A 22,515-nucleotide genomic window follows, 5' to 3' on the forward strand; every position below is an offset into this window, starting at 1 on the left:
CATAATGTGAGAGGAAGAGAGAGAGGCCTTAGGAGGAAAATAAGCAGGATGTTGGCACTGACCACAGTTTTGGGCAGAGGAGGGCAACATGAAGATTCAAGTCCAAGGTTTCACTATGAGGAGTAGAAACGACACAGCAGGGGACACCTGGGTGGCTCAGTTGGTTAAGCTGGCAATTCTTGTGGGTTTTTTTAAAGTTTTTTTAAGCTTATTTATTTATTTTGAGAGAGAGAGAGAGAGATGGAGTTAGGGAGATGCAGACAGAGAGGCAGAAAGAATCCCAAGCAAGCTCCGTACTATCAGCACAGCATCCAATGCGGGGCCAGAACCCATGACCCATGAGGTCATGGCCTGAGCCAAAGACACATACTTAACCAACTGAGCCACCCAAGAGCCCCAAGCGTCCAACTCTTGATCTCAGCTCAGGTGATGATCCCATGGTTCGTGGGTTAGAGCCCCTCGTTGGGGCCTGCACTGAAAGCGGACACCCTGGTTGGGATTCTGTCTCTCGCTCTCTCATGCCCCTCCCCCTTCTTGCTCTCTCTCTCTCTCTCTCTCTCTCTCAATAATAAATAACAAAACTAAATGACACAGCAGCCAAGCGGGTTGGGATGCTGTAGGGATAACACACACCACCCAGACCTCAAAGTCTTTCCTTCCTCCTTAACCAGGCCCTTCCCCCCGCCCCCAAGCCCCTCATGACTTCAGCAGATATGACTTGGGACTCATTCCTCCTCCCTTTTGCCTCTTATTTCAGATGGAAGAAGCCCCACGGGCCTCCCTGTGGGGACCAGTGTTGGCATTGCAATTGGGGTCCTGGTTGGGGTGGCACTCGTGGCCTCCCTGGGGTATGTCCTGCTCCGGGTGAAGACGGGAAGGTACGATGGCATTTCCCACACACGATCCTGTCCACCACCCTTCCCCCACCCCAGCAGACTCACCAGCAGGCAGACGCCGTCCTGACCCAGGATTCTGGGCTGGGTGTCCCAGACCTCCCAACTGCCCCTGGATTTCTCCTCTGATCACACCTGGCTCCTTCCTCACCAGCTGCTGCCTGAGGCCCTTCCTCCACAGCTGCCTCTGTGCAAAATTAGGGACAATCATAGAACAGCCCCTCAGGGTTGTCCTGGTTCGCTCGGCAACCCTACAGCAGTGCTCGGTACTAAGTGCACGGAGACCGGTACCTCCCGTGGTTTGTCAGTCCCCTGGGACGGGGATTTGCAGCCTCAGGACCGAGGGTGATCCTGGCCAAGGTCACACAAGGGAGAGTGGAAGAGCCTGACAGGACGGGTGGGGTCGACCCCCAAAGTGGCACATGCGGGAACCACGGCGCCTGATGTGTGACACCGCAGACCCTGGGCCCCGTCAGGTAGAGGTCCTGGGACGATGCCCCTCCTCCAGGCAGATGGAGATAGAGCACGAGCCCATGTCAGTCTTCAGCATCTTCTGGCCTGAGGACTCGAGGGTCTGGCCACAGCAGGGGCACCGCATTCAGGGATCTGACATACCTGGGGCTCCCCAAGCGTCCTGCACACGCAGCTGGCCGCCTTGACCCTTCCAGTCATTCAGACCCTCATGTGTGATTCCTTTCCTGGGCCCTTGATCCCTTTTCGGGACACTTTCTCCTAGGTGTCCATCCGCTGCCCGGCTTCCTCTCTGGTCCGAGGATTCATGTGCTCCGAAGGCCTTTTTTTATCCCTCTCCTGGGCCCTTCCCCTCCTAAATTGACTGGTGGAGAGATGGGGTCTCTAAGCCCTGCTTGGAATGAGGACCCTCCCTGTCCCCTGTTCTGACACCAGAGCTGTGACCTCTCCCTGCCCACCTCACGAATAAGACTGATCTTTCCTAGGGCCAGTGGCCAACGTAATCACAGAGAGATGGGGCACCCAGCCTGCACCCCTGGTGAGTATCCCTTCAGCCCAGGCAGCACAGGGAGCCCCTCGACCTGCCCCCAATGTCCACTCCTGCCAGTCACACCCTGGGGCCTCTGACCACGTCCCTGGGGCTTCAGTACAGGGGACCCCAACTGGCCATACTCCCTGACCTATGGAATCTAGGTCACGGCTCAGCACCTCCCAGACCAGCACCAGTGGGTCTCCCTGTGGGAGGTGCTCCTTCCCTGGTCCTCCGAGAGCCGATGACCCGGTACCTCCTGGGAGGGTGGACCCTGGGTGCTAATTCCTGTTTCTGTCCCCAGGTCATGGTCCAGTCAGCAGCTCCACATCCCCGGTAAGCCCGCCCCCTCTCCACTGGGGTCTAGGTTGTGCGGGCGCAAGGCAGAGAACCAACGAATTCAGCAGCACAGCACACACCCTGCTTCCCCCAGAGTAGCCAGGACAAGGCAGGGCCCGTTCTGCCCAGGAATGGGACCGTCTTCAGGGACAGGACCACTCCCCACCCCGACCTGAGTCTCTCCTGCCACTCTGAGCTGGCCCAAGGGGAACCCTGGAGTCTGGCCAAGGACAGAGCACTGGGAACATCAGCCAGGGGTCCTGGGCTAATAGGAGTGGGGCAGGGAGTTCAGGAGAGACCGGTCTGGGTCTGGGGTGTGGGTCAACAGGCTTGGCGAAAGCTGCTCAAGAGGCAGAACGGGTCACCCCCGCAGAGAAATGACTGTCCCTCTGTCCACTGACACCCATTCTCTCCCCCTGTTCAGAGCGCCCTACCCAGCCCGAGGACAGCCGTTCCCATCTACCAGGTGAGTGTGGGCAATGAATGTTCAGGTCCCCCAAGCCCAAGGGGGCTGAGGATCTGTCCCCAGCCTGCCCTGCCTGTGCTTTCAGGTTTAGGACACAGCAGGGCAAAAGGGCACAGGGGCTAGTGGGAGGAAGGAGGGGCCTGGGGCAGAAACCTGCCACCCAGCCAGGTTCCCAGAGAGGTGGACGCAGGACCTGAAAGTCACCCAGACATGTTCTGGGAAGCCTGCGGGGTTCAGAGGCCTCTTTTTCTTTTACAGGAGTTACAACACCCTGACAGGAACATTTACTGCCAGATCAACCACAAAGGACAAGTGTCTTCTTAGTTTCCCCTTCCCCTGGGAGCTACTCCTTCCAGGGGCCTTCCTGAGACCCCAGACCCTGGGTGGGGTCAGGTGCCCCCGCCTGAGCCAGAGAACCAGCTCTAAGCCCAGAGGATATTCAGGGACATGGACCCAGGGTCCGGGCCTTCCTGATTTCTGGAAGCCCTGACAGGCTGCCACGAACCCCGGATGGGCCAGGACAAAGGCCCCCATGTCCCAGGAAGTGGGGTTTCCCAGGGAATGTATCCCGGGCCCTGACCCACCAGGGACAGCATGAGGGGATCTGATTAAAGAGGACTCTTCCCCCTCCTTGGCCTTTTTTTGGTGAATGGTGATTTCTCTGAGCAGAAATTCACCTGAACCTCTCTCTGGGGCCCTTCTCTCCTGGGTCACACAGGGAAACGTTCCCTCTGAGTTCACCAAGCCCCCACCTTAGTCCCCTGAGATAGAGGAGGGGCGAGGGGTGTTGACATGCTGGGACCACGTTAACTCGAAAAGGAGAGATCACCAGAGCTGTGGCCAAACTATGACAGCACTCAGCGGTCCTCACCCTGCTCAGGGACCAAGGCTGGAGACACCTCCAGTGTTTGCACATGTGCACGGGGTTCTCAGGAGCACAGAACATGGGGCCTCTGATGACCACACGAGGAGGAGCTTGGAAGGAGCAGCCATGGGCAGGCACACATCCCAGGTGGGACCCCTTCATAGCCTTTTGGTGTCCTGAGCCCTTTGGTCCTCCTCACCCATCCCCGGTGGCCCTGACTGGTGGCCTTCACCAATAAACTTGCCCTGTCCCCAAATCCAGGATCCAGGGCACTGAGACCTGTCTGAAGGTTTCTCCAGCCTTCGGGATGTCCTTCCTGCTGGGGTGACATAAAGGCAGGTTGTCAGAGGAACGCCAGGGTTTGGGACCCAGAATTCATGCTCTGAGCATAGCCTTCCCGGACACTGCCCATGACGTCTAGCCCAGTACCTCCCAGCAGTGTCCACTTTTCTCCCTGAACGGGATCTTATCTTGAAACACACCTCCTCCCCATAAATAAGCATGCAGGTCAGAGGCAGAGGGCTTCCCCCACCTAACTCACCCAGGCTCCCATGGTGTTGGGACAAAGTTCTCTTCCACCTGGCCCACAGGCCTCGTCCTACTGTCCCTCCTGCCACCTCCTCCACACACCTGGGCCAGCGGCTCTCAGTCCTTCCCTGAGGCCCCCGGTTGGGTGCCCATGTGGATTCGCTTGCGTCAAGGTGCCCTGTTCACACAAAAGCGGTCCAAGCACCAAGGCACCGCACCCACGTTTCACAGGTGGGTTTGCCATCACCCACTTGTTTCTCAGTCATGAGATGAGAGGTAAGAAAAACAAGCTGCAAAGTATCACGTCATTTTTAGCTCTGTGATGCTCCTATCGCAATGCACACTATCTTGGATTAGACAGGGTGACGCCTCTTGTTAGTTTCCTCTTGCTGCTCTAGCAAATTATTGTAAGCTTAGTGGTGGATGTCAACACAAATCAAGGTGCCCACCTGGCTGTCTCTTCTGGAGGCTTAGGAGAGAGTCTGTTTCCTTGTTTTTCACGCTGTGCCGTTGGAGGCTGCCCACCTTCCATGGATGTGGCCCCTTCCTTCACCTTCAAAACCAGCAGTGCAACATCTTGAAGTCTCTCTGTGTCCTGTTTCCACATCACCTCTCTCTGGTTCTGCGTCTCCTGCCTCCTTCTGTCACTCCCTCTCTCATGCCTGGGTGGCTCAGTCAGTTATGTGTTCAGCTCAGGTCATGATATCACAAGTTTCAGCCCTGTGTCAGACTCTGTGCTGACAGCTAGGGAGACTGGAGCCTGCTTTGGATTCTGTGTCTTTCTTTCCCTGCCTCTCTCCCTCTCTCTCTCAAACTAAGCCCTGGTCATAGTTGGGGGACATCAGCACCTTGGACAGTGTCCCAGCCTGGGGCTGAAGAAGCTGCCCATGTCTATTCTTTGTAAGAAAGATGTAATGAGGGGCGCCTGGATGGCTCTGTTGATTGACCTCGGCTCAGATCATGATCTCAGGGTTTGTGAGCCCAAGCTCACGTGGGCTCTCTGCTGTCAGTGCGGAGCCCACTTCAGATCCTCTGTCTCCCTCTCTCTCTCCCCCTACCCCGTGCTCTCTCCCTATCTCTCTCTCTCTCTCAAAAATAATACAAACATTTAAAAAAGTAATAATAGAGGCTCCTGGGTTGCTCAGTCGGTTAAGCGTCCGACTTCAGCTCGGGTCATGGTCTCACAGTCCAAGAGTTCAAGCCCCGCGTCAGGCTCTGTGCTGACAGCTCAGAACCTGGAGCCTGTTTCAGCTTCTGTGTCTCCCTCCGTCTCTGACCCTCCCCCGTTCATGCTCTGTCTCTCTCTGTCTCAAAAATAAACGTTAAAAAATTAAAAAAATTTTTAAGTGTACAATTCAATGGTTTCTAGTATATAATTCACAGAATTGTTCAACTATCAGCAGAATCAATTGTGAACTATTTTTATACTTTACAGCCATTAGCAGTCATGCCCTCTTTCCCCAGATGCCCACAGTCTTAGGCAACCACTTATCTACTTCCTGTCTCTACATCCATCTCTGGGATTCAATGGGCAGTCTATGGTGAGCAGAATAATGTCCTCCCAAAGATATCCAAATCCTTATTCCTGGGGCCTGTAAATATACTACATTACATGGCAAAGGGGAATTAATGTAACCAATGGAATTAAGGTTGTTAATCTGCTGCCCTTAAAAAAAAAATGGACACTATCCTCAATTATCTGGGATGGGCCTAACGTTGTCATGAGTCCTTAAACGTGAAAGAAGAAGACAGAAGGATCAATGTCAGAGTGAGCTGATGTGAGAAAAACTTGGTCAATTGTTCTGGACTTTGAAGATGGAAGGAGGCCACAAGTGAAGCAGTTATCAGCAGACTCCAGAAAGTGGTAAAGGCAAGAAAACTGATCCACCCCTAGAACCCAGTGAAAGGAATGTGGCCCTGCCAATATATTTATTTTAGCCCAGCAAGATCCATGCCAGACTTCCGACCTCCAGAATTGTAAGGTAACAAATGTGTTGTTTTAAGCCACTGTGCTTCTGGTAATTTGTTACAACAGTAATAGGGCACTAATATAGATGTCATATTAGTTTACATTTTTGCATTAATATTAAATTTGGGGGGCTTGATAATAGGACTGTGTATGTATAGGAGGAAGTCCTGGTTCTGATGAGATACAGGCTGAGGTAGTTAGGGTGAAGTATTATGGTATCTATAACTTTCAAATGATTCATCAAAAAATCATATATATATATATATATATATACATATATATGTGTGTATATATATATATATATATATAATAAAAATGTGTGGGTACACGTGTGCACATATTTACATCTATACATCTTACTGTGCCTAATTTATAAATTAAACTTAATTTGGGTATGTATGCATAGGAAAAAACATAGTATACATAGGGCTCAGTACTATCATGGTTTCAGGCATCTACTGGAGATGCCTGAATATATTCCCCATGGACAAGGGGGGCTACTATATAAGTTGGATAAGTTCTGAGAATCTTATGTACAACATGGTGATTTTAGTCAACAATACTGTATTGTATATTTGAAATTGTTAAGAGGGTAGATCATAAGTGATCGCACCACCAACAAAGAATGATAATTATGTGATGTGATGGAGGTGTTAGCTAACGCTGTGGTAATAATCATTTTGCAATACATAGATGAATCAAATCATCACATTGTACAGCTTATGTTGTATGTCAATTGTATGTCAATTATATTTCAGTAAATCTGGGAAAAAACTTTAAAGAACTACCAAAAAAAAGCAAGTAAACAAACAAAAAGCAGCAAATATTGTGGGGTGGTTTTTTTTTTGCCTTTTAAAAAAGTTTCTATTTATTTTTTAAGAGAGAGAGCAAGCAGGGAAGGTGCAGAGAGAGGGAGGCAGAATCCCAAGCAGGCTCCGCGCTGCCAGCACAGAGCTGAAGGTGGGGCTCGATCTCACAAACCATGAGATCATAACCTGGGCCGTAATCAAGAACCAGAGGCTTAACCGACTAAGCCACCCAGGCACCCCAGCAAATATTGTTGATAGGGAAATGGCAGAATTACATTTAAAATCAACTCAAAGATGTCCAGCATTGTCAGTGTCCTCCTGGGATGTCCCAGACAGCACAGATCAACTGTAATCACTCATAGGTGATTATTGTCTATACAGAGAAGCCCCCAAAGCCTGTCAACATATTGGTAGAAATAATAACAGAGTATAGCAAGATGTTTGACTTTAAGATCAACATAGTGTACAAAATTTATTGCATTTCTAAAAATTAGAAACAAATAGAAAATGTCCTTTTTTCCCTTTCTTAAAAATATTTATTTATTTATTTATTTATTTATTTATTTGGAGAGGGAGACAGAGAGGGCAAGAGAACAGGGGAGGGGCAGAGAGAGAGAGAGAGAGGGAGAGAGAGAATCCCAAGCAGGTCTCTCACAGTCAGCACAGAGCCCCATGCAGGGCTCCATCTCAGGAACCGAGAGATCATGACTTGAGACAAAAGCAAGACTCAGACGCTTAACCAACTGAGCCACACAGGTGGCTCACCATCGGAGTGCCTTGGGGGCTCAGTCCGTTGAGCGTTGGACTCTTGATCTCAGTTCAGGTCATTATCTCTCTGTTCCTGAGATCGAGCCCAGTGGGGGGCACTAATGGTGTAGAGCCTGCCTGGGATTCTCTCTCTCCCTCTCTCTGCCCCTCCCCTGCTCTCTCGCTTTCTCGCTCTCAAAAATAAACTTTAAAAAAATAATAAAAAATGAAAAGAAACCATTTATAGTAACAAACACTGTAGATCATTTTGGAATAAATTAACAAAAGATGTGCAGACTCTTATGCATAAAATTAAAAAAAAAAACTTTACCGAAAAATATTAGGGAAGACTTAAATGGAAAGATGTCACATGTTCATGGATAGAAAGGGTCAGCTTCATAAGTACATAAAGCATCTCCTAAATTGGCTATTATTCAATGAAGTTCAAACCAAAATCCCAACAGGGTTTTTATGGAACTTACAAGCTGAACCTAAGTTTATATGGAAAGCCAAGATTCTCCTGAAGATGAACAAGTATAAGGGGGAAATGACTTGCGTTCTCAGGTGGAAAGATTTAGTAAAAAGTTATAAAAATTAAGACAGTGTAGGGCTGGCACAGGAGTAGATAAATTGATCCCTGGAAAAAACAGGGAGCCCAGAAACAGACCCATGCAGATGTGGAACTCTGATATACAACCAAGATGCTGGTGCAGATAAATGAGGAAAGGTAGAATTATTTCATAAAGGAGGAGGAGCAATTAGTTACCCATATTTTTAAAAATGAAAGTAGATTCCTACTCAAAGGAGCACAAAAATCAATTCTAAATCGATTAAGAATCTAAATGTGAATGGAATATTGTCTTTTCTTCTTCTTTCCTTTTGAGACATGCTTTGACTTGCCGCTTGATTTCTTGTTCGGCCCGTTGGCTGTGCCGTTGTGTGTTGCTTGGTATTTACATATTAAATATTTAATATTTACATTGTAGATTTTTCAGCTATGTTTTTTTTTCAATATTTATTTACTTTTGAGAGCAGGGGAAGGGCAGAGAGAGAGAGAGACAGAGGATCTGAAGCAGACTCTGCAGTGGGAGCAGAGAGCCCAATGCAGGACGCAAACTCAGAAACGGTGAGATGAGCCTGAGCCGAAGTTGGACACTTAACTGGCTGAGCCACCCAGGCGCCCCCCAGCTTTGTTTTATTGTTGATCTCTAGCTTTGTGCCATCGTGGTTGGCAAATATAGTTGGTATGATTTCCGTCTTCTTAAAAAAAAAAAAAAGAACTGAAATATGGAAAGCCAAACTTAACTTTTTGGAGAAAAGAGAGTATCTCTTAAGCAAGGCACGAGAAGATTTAACCGTAAAACTGGAAGACTGAGAAATTCAACATTGAAACTCTCTTCTTGAAAAGATACCATAAGAAATGAAGACAAATCATCCAACTGACAGACTATTAGCACTTAATATATAAGCATACATAAGGAACTCCTATATATCAATGAGAAAAAGATAAGGGCACCTGCGTGGCTCAGTTAAGTGTCCGACTCTTGGTTTTGGTTCAAGTCATGATCTCATGGTTCATGAGTTCGAGCCCCACATCGTGTTCTGTGCTGACAACACGGAGCCTTCCTGGGATTCTCACTCTCCCTGTCTCTCTGCCCCTCCCCTGCTCTCTCTCTCTCTCTCTCAAAATAAATAGACTTAAAAAACGAAATTTAAGAAAAAGATAAAGGGGCACCTGGGTGGCTCAGTGGTTGGGCAACCAACTTCAGCTCAGGTCATGATCTCACAATTCGTGAGTTCGAGCCACGCGTCGGGCTCTGTGCTGACAGCTCGGAGCCTGGAGCCTGCTTCAGATTCTGTGTCTCCCTCTCTCTCTCTGCCTCTCCCCCACTCGCACTCTGTCTGTCTCTCAAAAATGAATAAACATTTTTAAAAAAAAGAAAAAGATAAATAACCCTATAGAAAAACAGACCAAAAAAAAAAAACCCCATAAAATAGGCATTTTACAAAAGCAGCACAGCCAATACACCCATGAAAGGAAGCCCAGCCTGCTGAGTATTCGGGGAGACACAAATTCAGACTGCAGGGAGATGCCATTTTACAGCCGCCAGACTGGCAAGAATTAAAAAGTCAGGAAAGTCGGAGGGATGCGGATCAAAAAGAATTCTTTACTTTGTCACTAGTAATGTATAACTGCTACCACCACTTTGGAAAACAATTTGGCATTGGCCCCTAAAGCTGAACAGACCTTACAGCCCAGCCATACCGCTCCTGGGTGTGTACCCAGGAAAAACCCCTACGCATAAGCATAAGGGGGCATGTAAAAGAATATCCATAAGCAGCCACTGCTGGATCAAAACACCGCAGGGGAGGGAGACAGGAACCCAAGGATGATTGACGACAAACGCATGGTGATACAGTAGGAGGTGATACACCAGTAAAAACGGAAGAACAAAAGCATACACTGGAATATTGGAAATATGGGGGTGCCTGTCTGGTTCAGTCATTGGAGTGTGAGACTCTTGATCTCAGGGTTATGAGTTCAAGCCCCACTTTGGACGTAGAGATTACTAAAAAGGCAAACTTAAAAAAGTAAACTTGGGGAGGGCCTGAGCGGCTGTCGGTTAAGCGTCCGACTTTGGCTCGGGTCATGTTCCTGCCGTTCGTGGGTTCGAGCCCCGCATCGGGCTCTGTGCTGACCGCTCAGAGCCTGGAGCCTTCTTTGGATTCTGTATCTTCCTCTCTCTGCCCCTTCCCCGCTCATGTCCTCTCTCTCTCTGGCTGCTGGGCATGACATGGTCACTTTGGCAGTGATGCTCCCCACCCCCACCCATCCCCTGCTCACTTCACCGTGCACACTTGCCCACCACGTGCCCCTCCCCCCCCACACCTCCCATGTCTCCACAACCCTCATGGACCACAGAACAAAGCAGAAAGGCAACTCTGTGACTTTACTGGGTTATGGGAAGGGGGTTGTCCAGTCCAGCCAGACTGTCAGTCCCTGAAGGCAAGCAGAAGCCCTGAGAGGATGCCCCAAGCAGGACCCCGACTGGAGGGCTCTACGCCAGCAATCTGGGCCTTCTCTAAGACGTTGAGGACCTCGGTCACTCTGATGCTCCCAATATGGTGAAAATCTGCTAAAAGTTTGTGATGTCCACGAGCACAGCCCATGAGGAGGAAGGTGGTATTGAGGAGCCCTGTGAGGAAGACAGAGCAGTTAGGGACACTTTCAAGATGCAAGTGTCCCACCCCTCCTTCCAGACACGCCTCACCAACCAGAACACCCGTTCTTCCACCAAAAACTTGGGTACCAGGCACCGTATTCCTTCCCTCTTGGAATTCACGTGCCTGCTCCCCACAGCCCCAACCCCCTCTCAGTCCTCCAGCCCCTCTGAGAGATGAGAAGGCACTAACGCAAGTTTCCCTTCTCTCACCTGCCTGAAATTTTAAGGTGGAACTGTAGCACTGAGAGGCGTCATAGGGGCAAGAATCAGTGGTGACAAAACTTGGGAGGCAGCCCTTAGAGTGTTCGCCCACACAGGTTGGGCAACCATGGGAAGAAAATGCTGTAGACCTCGGAGCGTTGGCCTTGAGTTTCACAAAAGGATCCAAGCTGGTGAGGTTGTTGCAGAGATATGACCGGCAGACGCGGCTGTAGGAGGCAACGGACAGCCCAGGCGGTGAAACGAGGTAAGAGACTTGCTGGGGGTAAGAGGAGGCTGGGCTGCAGCCCTTAAAACCCACAACTCCCCTTCTGGACCCTGAGGAGCAGATTAGAGAGCTCTGATCAGTGTCGTTGGTCGCACCCAGAGATCCCCCTCCCACCCTGCACCCCGCTCTTCTGGCTCATTCTGTCCCATCACCAGCTGTGCTGAGGTGTTCAGCCGCACGGGGCTCAGGTCTCGGGGTCTCCATCTGTGTCTCCTCAACCCACCCTCCCCACAGGAGCCCCTCTGCTCCTCTCTCCCCTGTGTCCCTTCCTTTTCTCCTCTCCCAGATTGCCCCTCTCCTCCTGGGATCTGCCCACCTCCTTCCTGCCCTCTTATCCAGCCCACACCACACCCCGCTGGAGCCCAGAGCCACTTCCCTTCAGCTGTCTCGATGAATACCAGCGTCTCCTCACAGCCCTCACTCAGCTTACACACCATGCTCCTCATCAGAAGCCATTTCCAGTTATGGAGAGAAACAGCTCTGAAGAGCGAGGATGTTGCTTCGTAGCACAAAAGAGCCCCAGCCCCTAAGGAGAGAATGTCCTTCCAGTCGTGTGCCACGCACGTTGCTTTCTCAGCCCCCAAACTGCCAACCAAGAACTCAGCCTCCACAGATCCTGTCCCCCCGAGGAACCCAGATATCCTGCCCTCCGTCCCCTAGTTATGTGAATCCAGCCCCCCACCCTCTGGGGGCCTCCAAAGCATCTAGCCCTGCAGGACATACGAGGCAGAGTGGAGATGGCCCCTAGGAGGCAGAGCAGATGCACAGGGCTCAAGTGCTGGGGTCCCATGGTCCTGGGTCTGGGTCTCCGGATGCTAGAGGTCAATCTGGAACCAATTTCAATCCAGGTATCAATCAAGGTCAGTTCTAGTTAGCTTCTGAATCCTCTGTTCACTTGCCTCTGGGTCACTGTTTCGAGAGCAGAAAGTTGATTGTCAGTTTTTGTGACATAGGCCCCCTGAGACCTTCAGGGACACAGGTCTTCCCATCTCCATAGTCTCCCCTCCAACCTGCCCCGAACCCACCACATTAGCTTCTCAAGTTATCTCTCCCCTGCTTAGGTCCTCCCATTGGAGGCTGAGCAAAGATGCTGACTTAATCAGAGTCACCGTACACAGGCTGCTCTCCAGCCGGAGACAGTGAGACCAGAACAGCAAAGGTGTGTACGAAAGCTCACTGAAATACCACTAAATAGATTTGGGTTTGAAAAGGATATTTATCAGTATTCAGGAGTGAGTAATAATGAACCTAGTACATATCACACACACACACGTGCATGTAAAACCTGGTGAAACCTAATCAGGTCTACAGTCTAGTTAAGAGTGTTATACCAATGTCAATTTCACGTTTGCATCCTACAGTTCTAGAAGATGTCCCTGTGGGGAAGTGAGAGGAAGCATTTACGGGTTTACAACTTTTGCAACTTCTTGTGAGCCAATAATCATTTCAAAATCAACTGGGTTTTTTTTTTTTTTTTCAACTACAAGTCAAAATTTGGGACACAATTGAAGCAGTATTTAGAAGTGAATTTATAGTTTCAATACCTTTATCAGGAAACAGGATCGTTAAAAAATATGATCATGAGTTAACTTAAGAAGTTGTATAAGGAGCAACAAAGCATCCCCTGCTCCCCCCCCCACAAAAAAAAGGATAGAAATTAAGATAACGGCAGAAACCAGTGAATTAGAAAACAGCAGCAACAATAAACATTATTGCAGGAAACTAACATTCTTTGACAAGATCCACAAGATAATTCTCCAGCAAATCTAATTAGGAGAAAAAAAGACAATGCAAATAAAATACAAAATGAAAAATAGGAAGTAACAGACAGGATGTTTTTAAAAAATAAAAGTATCATTAAGAACTCTACATTTATAAATTTGAAAACCGAGATGAAGTCGGAGTGCCTGGCTGGCTCAGTCGGTAGATCACATGACTCTCGTCATTGGGATTGTGAGTTCGAGCCCCACGCTGGGTAGAGAGATGACTTAAAAAAAAATAAAATCTTTAGAACACCCAGAGGAAGTGGATTAATTTCTAAAATAATATGAAATGTCAAGATTGGCATATGAAGAGTATACGCAATGCCTTAAAGCAATGAAAATGGCCAAGGATCTCTGGCAAATTGAAAAGAAAAAGAGAGTAACCCCAGTAGGAATATGGGCCAAGCATAGGAAGAGACAATTCTCAGAAGAGCAAACCAGAGAGGCTAAGAAATACGTGAAGACACCCGAGCTTAACAATAACCAGAGAAATGCAGTCTATCAAACTGTACATCTATCAGGCTGGCAAAGAACCGGAAAGCCGGAAGAAGATTAAGTGTTGGCAGCAATGTGGGGATGCAGGGACTTTTGTGTACTGCTGCTCGTGGGGTCGTTGGGAGGGGGACAGGACCTTCTTCTGGACCGTGAGGAATAAAGGAGTTGAAAGTTCTGATCGATGCTTCAGCCCCAAAGCAGTGTTGTGGGGAGGAGTCTGGCAATACTGAGTCAAATTAGGTTTACAAATACCCATTACGACTATATCCTAGGTATGACGTAATAAAGAGCTCCACCTTCATCCACAAAGGAATGTATACAAGGATGCAACATTATCAGGGAGATGGTGAGTCGAGAGCACTGTGGGCATCCCTCCCTGAGACTTAGTGAACACGCAACCTGCAGGGGATGCCAACCGTGGAATATCATGCAGCAATTAAAAGAAACTGATGAGATGTACACATAATATGCACGTGGATGGATCAAAAAAGCACAGTGCTGATTATCTTACATAATATCACAATATCGCTTGCGTAAGTTAAAACCACATGCAGAGGGGCATTGGCTGGCCCAGTTAGAAAAGGAGAGCATGCAACTCGATCTCGGGGTTGTGAATTCGAGCCCCACAATGGGTGTAGAAACTACATACATACATACATACATACACACACACACTTTAAAAAACACGTGCACATAAGACACTGCACATATTGCAAGCACACACATGAACCAAAAGATACCCAGTAGCCACCTGAAGTGAGAGCCCACAAGAGGGTTAGGGGATGAAAGTGGAGAATGATGATTACTGGAAAAACTAATGAAAACAATGTAGGTGGTACAAAGTTCATAGGCTTTGGACTCAAAGGTAGAGCAAGGTTAGAATCTTTACCCCTGCACTGACTAGCTGTGCAATCTTGCGCAAGTTGTTGAACTCATCCATAAACTGGATTAATAATACCTCTCATAAGGTACTATTGAAAATTAGTAAGATTATTAACATAAAGTGCCAGGCAAGAACTAAGCTTTCCATAAATGTCCATTCCCCGGTCTTTCCCTGTCTCTCCACTATCTAAAGGAACAAGGCCAACCTCACTAGCTGGCATTCAAGCCTCCCGCACCCCACATTCCCCACCCCAGACTGGCCCCAAACAATCTTTGCAACTTTGTCTAGTACGGCTCCCCTGCATAGCAGTCCAGCTAGAGGTCACATCAGCAACCCTTTTCTGTCCAGAATGCCTGGCACACAGGCTCTGTAACACAGGAGTCTGTGGCAAACAAAGGGACTAAGACTCACAGAAAAGATGGAACACAGGAAGGGGCAATGAAGGCTGATGAAGGAGCACACACAGGGGTTGGGCCAATCAGAAAAGATGGCACACACCAGCCTGGAATGCAAAACGACAGGACCCAAAAATCTGAGCACAGGTGGAGACACACTCAAAAAAGAGTGGAATGAAATCCTCAGGGAAAAAGGATGGAGAGGATAGAGAGGTAGCCAGAGGAGATACTATCCCTACAAAAGAGAAACCATGCAGAGGAGGAAGGGTAAACTGATGGACTGGAACCATGCAAGGGAGTCAAGAGGTGCAGCAGAGAAAGCACAAGAGGAGAGGCAGGAAAATGAGGCCTGGGGCACAAAGATGTGGTTCTGGGGGCGGGGGGGGGTGAGGGGGTGGGAGGGGAAGGAGACAGGGCGGGATGCGCAGCGAGAAGGGGACAAAACAGAGGGTGGGAGGGAAATTGTGAGACACACCGAGAAGGCAGGCGATGATTACAGAGTGGAGCCCAGATGAAACTGATGAATTCTGGTGAAATCAGGGAGCGAGATGCACACGGCGGGGGGGGGGGGGGGGTGGAGAGGGTGTCTATGTCTATGAAGACAGAAAAACTACAGTGGGCGTCTCAGAAAGAAAGCGAAGGACGGGCGGGGGAGGTGGGGGTGGGGAACTGGGCCAGGCTATTTGGAAATTAAGAACGTGGAGGAAGGGGGCCCGAAAATCAGCAGGACAGACAGGCAGAGAGAAACTCCAAGAGAATGGGGAAAATAGGAGTTAGGAAAATCAACACCGAAACGGACGGTAAGAGAGACACAGAAAGGGGTGGGATAAGGGAAGGAAGCGGGAAAATGACAGGAGTGGGAACACATAAAAAAGAGAAGGGTAGATCGGGAGTTGGGGCACAGGGAGAAAAGTGAAAGAAACACGAGCGTCCACACAGCGAAGAGGAAACGCCCCGTCGAAGCCAGGAACGCCAAAAGGAAGGCCGCACTGTGCAGCCCAAAGGGTGAGACTGCGCAAGCGCAGGCAGGTCCCAGTCAACGCCTGGGAGTGGGACCCAGATAGCCGTTTCTTGGGGGGCAGGGCCAGCCTCATCCTGGGAGCAGTACTCGACGCCCCATTGGCCACCTCTCCGAAAGGGGGAATAACAATCCGGGAAGGCAAGCCACAAGGGGCGGGGGAATTGGGGGGGGGGGGGTGTGCCGAGACTCAACTCGACGCGCTATTGGCTGGCCTCACAGTCTGGCGCGAGGAGAAGAGGCCTGGAGGTAAGGGGCGGGCCGTCAGTGCAGGATCTTGAAGCGCACTGGTCGCTTGCCTCGGTGGCGTGAGGCGACGCTTGACGCTCATTGGTCCTTGTGAGAAGGGGCAGGAAAACCGGCGCGAGCGCAGCCGTTCCTCACGCCGCTTCCTCACCGCGTCCTTTCGCGTCCTCCTGACTGAGTCCGACTTTGCTCGCTCGCTCGAGGCTGTGGTAACCGCGGGGCGAGGACGCGAACACGACCCCGCCCCTCCCTGCCCCTTCTCCACCCTGTCTCTGGCGCTGGGCCCCCTCCCCCGCCTCCCCCTCGCGCTCCTCGCTCCCCTCTCCTCCCCTCCCCCACCTCACGGGGCCCCTCGGCGTGCTCCCCGTGCCCTCTCCCTGGGACCCTGGAGCGAGGACAGGCCGAAGGCCCAGCTTCTGAAAGGGGGTGCACGCGGGCAGCAGGCGCTCGAGGCGGTGGTGCATGCGGGGAGGTGCGCTGGGGGGGGGGGGGCGGTCCATGAGGTCCGGTTGCTGGGAACGGGCAAAGGCGCCCCAAGCGCCGGGGCAGCGATCACAGGGTTGGCGTCCGACTTTGGACGCCTGTGGGTGCAAGAGGGGACTCCGTGCCGGGAGGAGGGGGCCTGCGACCGAGATCGGGGCCTGGCACCTGGAAGGGGCTCAGTAAACGTTTGTGGAGTGGATGACAATCATTCCTGAAAGCGGGGGGGGGGGGGGGGCGCGAGGAATCTCTAAGAAGAAAGTAATCGCGGGGTGGGGTGGGATCAAGAGAGTATTCTGATGTAAAAGGGGGGCAAGGCGAACGTTGCCTCGCAGGACATACGTGAGGCTGAGAATTGAACGGGGAGCACAAACATTTACAGGAACTGGATAAATGCACGAGGGAAGGATGATAGTTGCCAAAGATGATGGCAGGAAACATCATCGGATCGGGGCAGTGGGGGGAAGGGGGTATAGAATCCCTGGGGGTGGAGGGAGGGGAGAGAAGGGGCCGTGAATGAGAATGAACGTGGGACTTGGGTGCGGGGAAAGCACAGGCGAGCAGCATAGAGTACCGTTTGCGTTGAAGGAATATGTAAGAAGGGAGTGAGAAGAGGGGCGCCTGGCAAGACGGTGAGCCTTCTGGGAAGGAGGATGCTCGAGGAAGGCAGTGGGTGAAGAAGGGAGAAAGCCAGGGAGGAAGCAAGGTGAAAGCTGAGTCCACAGACGGGTAGCAATGGAAACCCCTTCAGGTGTGGCCTCCCAGGGGCAGGAGGGCTGGTCGGAGAGGGCCCATGTGGCCACCCTGACCTTCCAGTCCTGCCTCTAGATCCATGGAAGCCAAGGAAGTGCCTGCTGCCCACCACTGCGCCGCAGACTCTGCCACTGGGGATGAGCCCAGAGCCCTCCCGGGCACAGAGCTTATCCCCAGGAGAGCTGTCAGTCGCTCTCCAACCTGCGCCCGCTGCCGAAACCACGGCGTCACTGCGCACCTCAAGGGCCACAAGCGCCTGTGCCTCTTTCAGACTTGCGAGTGTCACAAATGTGTCCTCATCTTGTAAGTATGAAGGAGATCCAGGGAAGGGAAGATGATGGGCCTCATCTAAAGGGAGGCTAACTTTTGACTCTCACCCCCCATTTTAGGGAGCGCCGAAGGGTCATGGCTGCCCAGGTGGCCTTGCGTAGGCAACAGGAGGCACAGCTAAAGAGGCACCTGGCTCAGGGACTCATGAGGAGAGGGGCGGCCCCTCCCAAAGCTCCTAGCCATGCCAAGAAGGGAGCCACTCGACCAGGGGTCCCCTGTGAGTGTCTGGCCAGGGATGGGGCAGGGTTTGGGGTGGAAAACAGTCCCAGACCTGCCATTGGATTAGTGTGTGACCTTGGGCAAAGCGTTTCTACTCTCTGGGCCTCAGTCTCTCCAACTTTAAAATGTGATCATTGGGAGTATGTAGTGAGATCTGTGGATAGAAAAGGGTCACAGAGAGGGTCATGGGGAGATAAAAACTCAGTTTGCAGTTGGAGTGGGATGGGGGTCAGGAAAAAGGGGCTCATCAAAACTCCCCCTGGTCCTTTATAGCTGGAAAGGAGAACATAGCACCCCAGCCTCAGACGCCCCATGGGGCAGTCCCACTGGCACTGACACCCCCTGGGAAGGTAAGGAGAACCTGGGCCGTGGGGGGGAGTGACTCCTACACTAGCCCCTGCCCAGGCCCTTTCCTCTGTGCCCTCAACACTTGGGTTCTAGATTTAGCCCTGACTTGTAATATGATCTCCGGGCAAATCACTTCTCTTCTGTGGGCAAAAAATGAGAGAGTGGGATTTTACAGCCCTCCAAGTCTAAAGTTTTGAGGTCCTGCCCCCATCCTAGAACATACTCATTCTTTCCCAGGCTTGTACCTGAATCCAACCTGTGCTCTCTGCCCTTGCAGGATAACTCCCAGGGGCCTCTGCTGCTCAGCCATCCCCCAGAAGCCTTGCCTTTGTCCTGGACTCCAATGCCCCCAGGCCCTTGGGCTCCTGGACACTGGCTTCCTCCAGGCCTTTCCATGCCACCCCCAGTGGTGTACCGCTTGCTATACCAAGAACCTACTGTCCCTCTGCATCCCTTTTCTGGTAAGACGAATTCAACATTCAACAGATGTTTAAATGCCATTGTACCACTGTATCAGAAAGAGAAGAGGACAGGGTAGGAAGGAAGATAGGAGCCATGACCTTTAACCCCTGTACCCTCCTGCATTCTCTTACCCTCATTAGACTTTGACCCTGGCACTTCCCTCCGGCTGCCCACTCATGGACCCCGCCCAACCTGCCCAGGATCTTGCCCGATACTGATGGCTCCTCTTTCCAGAGAATCCCAAGGGCCCTCTGCCTTGCCCCGCACGTGAGTAGGGAGGGAAGAACACGCGTTTATCATATGCCTGACCCTGTTCTTGACATCACAGCAGATGATATAGAAGATAAGGTCTTAGACCTTGTGAAGAGGAGCTCTCCTAGCTCTGCCATTGCCTTACTATGAACCTTTGTACAAGTATCTTTACTCTCCCTGAACCTGGTTTTCTATCAGGAAGTTGGAGACACAATTATTTTCTTTGTGGGTTGTCATGAGCATTAGTGATAATGTATGGAATGTACCTAGCACAAGCCCTGGCCTTGGACAAATAGGGGCTATTAAATCCTCTTAAACAGATAAGATGGAGTCGAATTGCCCACTGAAATGGGGGTGGGCATGATGGTGAGAGCCTCAGAGGCCTAAGATAGAGGCCAGAGACCATTAGGGAAGGCTTCTTCAAGGGGTCCCAACCTGTTCCTCAAGTTCCATGGGGATTGGGGAGGGAAACTAGACTCTGGTAGGGCAGGAACAGTCATCCCAGTCCCTCCCAACGTTTGGTATGTTTTTAAAAACTGACATCAATGATTTCCCATAATCGGCACAGTAGCGCTGGAGGAAAGAAGCTGGCAGATATTTCCATTTCATAGAAAACAAAGCAGGCCAAGCCAGGGGAAAGGACTTGCCCAAGTCCACAAAGCCTAATGACCCACCAGGCACTCAGACTCTCAGATCAGCATATGGCAAAATCCTGCCCTTTCTCCCATGTGTACATGTCTGTCCATGTGTTTAATCCCCTTGGCATCTTCTCTTCTTCTTTCTAGATGCTCGACTCTGATACTCCAGCCCTGTGGCACCCCAGACCCTCTTCTGCTGCAGCCACAGGTCCTGGGACCACAGTGGGATCCAGGACCCTGGGAGGAAGTTGAGCCAGGGGAAGGGAACACAGGGGATAGTGAAGTAACCAGGGGCTGAGAGAGCACTTGGAGGGTGCGCAGAAGTGGGGGTTCCCAGTCTGTTTCTCTCCCTTTCTTTTGCAGGCGCCTGCAGCCTCTCGCCTAGCCTGGACCTCTGCCCCCTCAGAGCGGCAGCTGCAGCGGGAGGCAGCTGAGGCTCTTGTGGGTCTGAAAGATTCTTCCCAGGCTTCCCGCCTGACCTCTTCTGTTCCTCCCAACCCTGCCTGGATCTCCCTGCTCCACCCCCGTGGCCCACCAGGTAACCTGTTCCCTGAAAGGAGACGATGGGATAGAGATATTGGGAAATGGAGGTACCAGAATTAAGTAGGGACTAACCAAGGAGATCAGGGGGGGTCAGCAGGTTGAACATCTTCAGACTCAGGCCCCAAGCTTCTCAACCTAGCTTCTGGAATTGCAGTTGAGAGTTGTTCAGTGGATTAGTTTTCTTAGTTTCGTGCTCAAAAGCAAATGTCCAGTGCCCTGATGTCAAGGAAAATGAGGCCCTGAGAGAGGCAGGGACTTGCCCAAGGGCATGCGGCAAGACAGTGGCAGACTTCAGCCCAAGGCTCGCTCTCTAGACCTATGCTGCCTGCTGTTGTCTCGAGAGGGCTGAAGAAGTAACAAGGGTCTGGCGTGGAAGGAGATCCGATAACTGCCTTCAAGGAGCTTCCGTTTTACTTGGGGAAACTGGATGCCTTCACAAAGCTCAGTGACAGAGCAGATGGCTCAGTTGGTAGAGCGTCCGACTCTTGATCTCGGGGTCATGAGTTCAAGCCCCATGTTGGGTATAGAGATCACTTAAATAAATAAAACTTAAAATCAGTGACAAACCTGGAAAGAACTAGAAAAATCTTGAGGAATGAGACTTACGGGGACAGAGAGGGAAGGCTGAAGATCTTCCTGTCCAAAATGTTGAATTAGGCATGGGTACGAGTGAGGAAACCTGCATGGAAGAACTGCTGGAATGAAGGAGATGAAGCTGGAGAGACTTCTGATCATGGAGGTGTGGCATGCCAGACTTAGGCATCTAGAGCAGCCACTGTGCATGAAGGGGAGCCAGGGTATGTTTCTGAGCTAGGCAGGGACATATTTAGATACCCTGAGCTTTGAAAGACAAGTCTGGGGGCTTGATGGAGGGATTGAGAGACAAGGTGGGAAAATCGGGGAGGAGGAAGTGTTTGCTATGAGCCAGGTGAACAAGGATGAGGCCTGGATTGGGTGGGGTAGAAAGAGGGGATTGCTGGGAAAGGAAATGGGTGTGACTTAGTCCCACCCCCTTCCTTCTTGCTTATAGCTCCTGCTGGAGGAAGAGGATTCCAGCCTGTTGGCCCCTCTCTCCGCCCCAGCCCAGCCCCCTCCGTAGCTCTGCATATTGGGCATCTGGGCTCCATCTCCCTCCTAAGCTAGAAGCCCAGAGGTTGAGACCTCACTTGAGCAAGGGGCAAGAGCCTGCAGTCACTGCATATTTGGTATTTTGCCTCTGGATTTATGCATGGAATATAATATAGTGCAAGCTTCCGGCTTTTTTTTTTTTTTAAGCTTTATTGTGCGTTGTTAGCTTTTGGTTCCTTTTGTAGTGTGGGTATTTCCTTGACTGAAAGTAGATATCCTCTTACCCACTTGGGTCCGGGGACCTTTTTAAATACCCAACAAAGTGAGAGTTACGCAATTTAAGCTAACAAGTATCTAAATAGGTTTTTGCATGAGTTCATGTTCCAGAATATTTGACATGTGATTCTGTACGTACTTGTGCACTTATGTCTGTCTCCACGCGTGCAAAAACAGGAGGGTATTTTCATTTTGTGTCTACGTTTGGGTGAGTAACCGAAAAATAAACCTTTGTTGTTTTAAGCCACTGAGACTTAGGGAGTGTTTGTTGCCAAAGCCTAACCTAGTCTATTCTGATTGACATAAAGGACTTGTTCAGTTCACTTTTCAAATTGAAAATAGTTATCCAGTAACTACCATAAATAAATACAAACTTGGATTTCTTATTGTAGCTTGATAAGACAGATTGGTAGAGGGAGATGGGAGATTCAGTGACTCAACAATTAAGTGTCTGCCCTGTGCCGGGCATAGACACTTTCCAGCTGTCCAGAGGGCTAAAAATTGAAATGCATACGAGGCCAAGCCCATCACTTAAATGAGTAAAGAGGGGTGCTTGGGTGGCTCAGTAAGTTAAGTGTCCAACTTCAGCTCAGGTCATGATCCATGGTTTGTGAGTTCAAGCCTCGCGTCAGGCTCTGGGCTGACAGCTCAGAGCCTGGAGCCTGCTTCGGATTCTGTGTCTCCCTCTCCCTGCCCCTCCCCCGCTCATGCTGCTTTTCTCTCTCAAAAAAAAATTTTTTTTTAATTTAAGTGAGTACAGAAAGCTAGATGAGCCCTAGAAAACAGAATACATGCCATACCAGAAAGGGCAGCCTCCTTTGGGCCTTGGTGGATTGTTGCCAGGCAGGAATGTGACTATTGCCACAATTTCTGATTCCTTAAGAGAAGCTGGAAAACTGAATTTCTATATAAAACATATTAATTTTCAAGTGTTGGCTCAGTTTTCTTCTTTAAATTCTAGGTGAGCTGAACAAAACATATCTTCAGGCCAGTTTTGGCCAAATGGAATACCTATAATG

General features: G+C 50.3%; 3 protein-coding genes across 7 annotated transcripts in view; 2 read left to right on the top strand and 1 right to left on the bottom strand.

The window, feature by feature from the left end:
* The window catches only part of LOC124511729 (carcinoembryonic antigen-related cell adhesion molecule 1-like), a 30,054-nt gene extending 26,726 nt beyond the window's left edge, over nucleotides 1–3,328 (top strand). The window contains exons 15-19 of the mRNA XM_047079099.1: nucleotides 758–878; nucleotides 1,850–1,902; nucleotides 2,198–2,229; nucleotides 2,657–2,698; nucleotides 2,957–3,328. Coding sequence (XP_046935055.1) covers nucleotides 758–878; nucleotides 1,850–1,902; nucleotides 2,198–2,229; nucleotides 2,657–2,698; nucleotides 2,957–3,022 — 314 coding nt within the window. The 3' untranslated portion in view covers nucleotides 3,023–3,328. The remainder of the gene's footprint in view (nucleotides 1–757; nucleotides 879–1,849; nucleotides 1,903–2,197; nucleotides 2,230–2,656; nucleotides 2,699–2,956) is intronic.
* Nucleotides 3,329–10,548: 7,220 nt separating this feature from the next.
* LYPD4 (LY6/PLAUR domain containing 4) lies at nucleotides 10,549–12,135 on the bottom strand. 2 transcript variants are annotated; one of them, XM_047077945.1, is made up of 4 exons: nucleotides 12,051–12,135; nucleotides 11,704–11,853; nucleotides 11,051–11,377; nucleotides 10,549–10,813 (listed from the first exon to the last, which is right to left on the bottom strand). In XM_047077945.1, the coding sequence occupies exons 1-4, from the start codon at nucleotides 12,115–12,117 to the stop codon at nucleotides 10,611–10,613; spliced, it is 747 nt and encodes a 248-aa protein (XP_046933901.1). In that variant the 5' UTR covers nucleotides 12,118–12,135; the 3' UTR covers nucleotides 10,549–10,610. The 2 variants fall into 2 exon arrangements, with proteins under 2 accessions (XP_046933901.1, XP_046933902.1); XM_047077946.1 differs by lacking the exon at nucleotides 11,704–11,853 and having other exon boundaries at nucleotides 12,051–12,133.
* Nucleotides 11,171–21,743, top strand: DMRTC2 (DMRT like family C2). 4 transcript variants are annotated; one of them, XR_006961818.1, is made up of 10 exons: nucleotides 12,398–12,486; nucleotides 17,436–17,663; nucleotides 17,750–17,907; nucleotides 18,183–18,259; nucleotides 18,535–18,718; nucleotides 18,860–18,986; nucleotides 19,757–19,817; nucleotides 19,973–20,147; nucleotides 20,810–20,949; nucleotides 21,183–21,274. XR_006961818.1 is itself a non-coding variant. In XM_047077943.1 (9 exons), the coding sequence occupies exons 2-9, from the start codon at nucleotides 17,440–17,442 to the stop codon at nucleotides 21,293–21,295; spliced, it is 1,119 nt and encodes a 372-aa protein (XP_046933899.1). In that variant the 5' UTR covers nucleotides 11,171–11,306; nucleotides 17,436–17,439; the 3' UTR covers nucleotides 21,296–21,743. The 4 variants fall into 4 exon arrangements, 3 of the variants coding, with proteins under 3 accessions (XP_046933899.1, XP_046933898.1, XP_046933900.1); XM_047077943.1 differs by lacking the exons at nucleotides 12,398–12,486; nucleotides 20,810–20,949 and adding an exon at nucleotides 11,171–11,306 and having other exon boundaries at nucleotides 21,183–21,743; XM_047077942.1 differs by lacking the exon at nucleotides 20,810–20,949 and having other exon boundaries at nucleotides 21,183–21,743.
* The last annotated feature ends 772 nt before the right edge of the window (nucleotides 21,744–22,515 follow it).

Source organism: Lynx rufus, unplaced genomic scaffold (assembly GCF_022079265.1).
Source record: "Lynx rufus isolate CCGP_SWC_20201006 ecotype Redwood Valley unplaced genomic scaffold, mLynRuf1.p SCAF_16, whole genome shotgun sequence".
Classification (NCBI taxonomy): domain Eukaryota; kingdom Metazoa; phylum Chordata; class Mammalia; order Carnivora; family Felidae; genus Lynx; species Lynx rufus.

Coding starts and splice junctions, on each gene's coding strand:
- LYPD4 (XM_047077945.1), bottom strand. CDS start 12,117: ATGGGACCCCAGCACTTGAGCCCTGTGCATCTGCTCTGCCTCCTAGGG. Junction 11,854..12,050: donor GGCCATCTCCACTCTGCCTC/GTATGTCCTGCA, acceptor TTCTCTCCTTAG/GGGCTGGGGCTCTTTTGTGC. Junction 10,814..11,050: donor CACCTTAAAATTTCAGGCAG/GTGAGAGAAGGG, acceptor TCTTCCTCACAG/GGCTCCTCAATACCACCTTC.
- DMRTC2 (XM_047077943.1), top strand. CDS start 17,440: ATGGAAGCCAAGGAAGTGCCTGCTGCCCACCACTGCGCCGCAGACTCT. Junction 17,664..17,749: donor CACAAATGTGTCCTCATCTT/GTAAGTATGAAG, acceptor CCCCCATTTTAG/GGAGCGCCGAAGGGTCATGG. Junction 18,987..19,756: donor CCCTCTGCCTTGCCCCGCAC/GTGAGTAGGGAG, acceptor TCTTCTTTCTAG/ATGCTCGACTCTGATACTCC.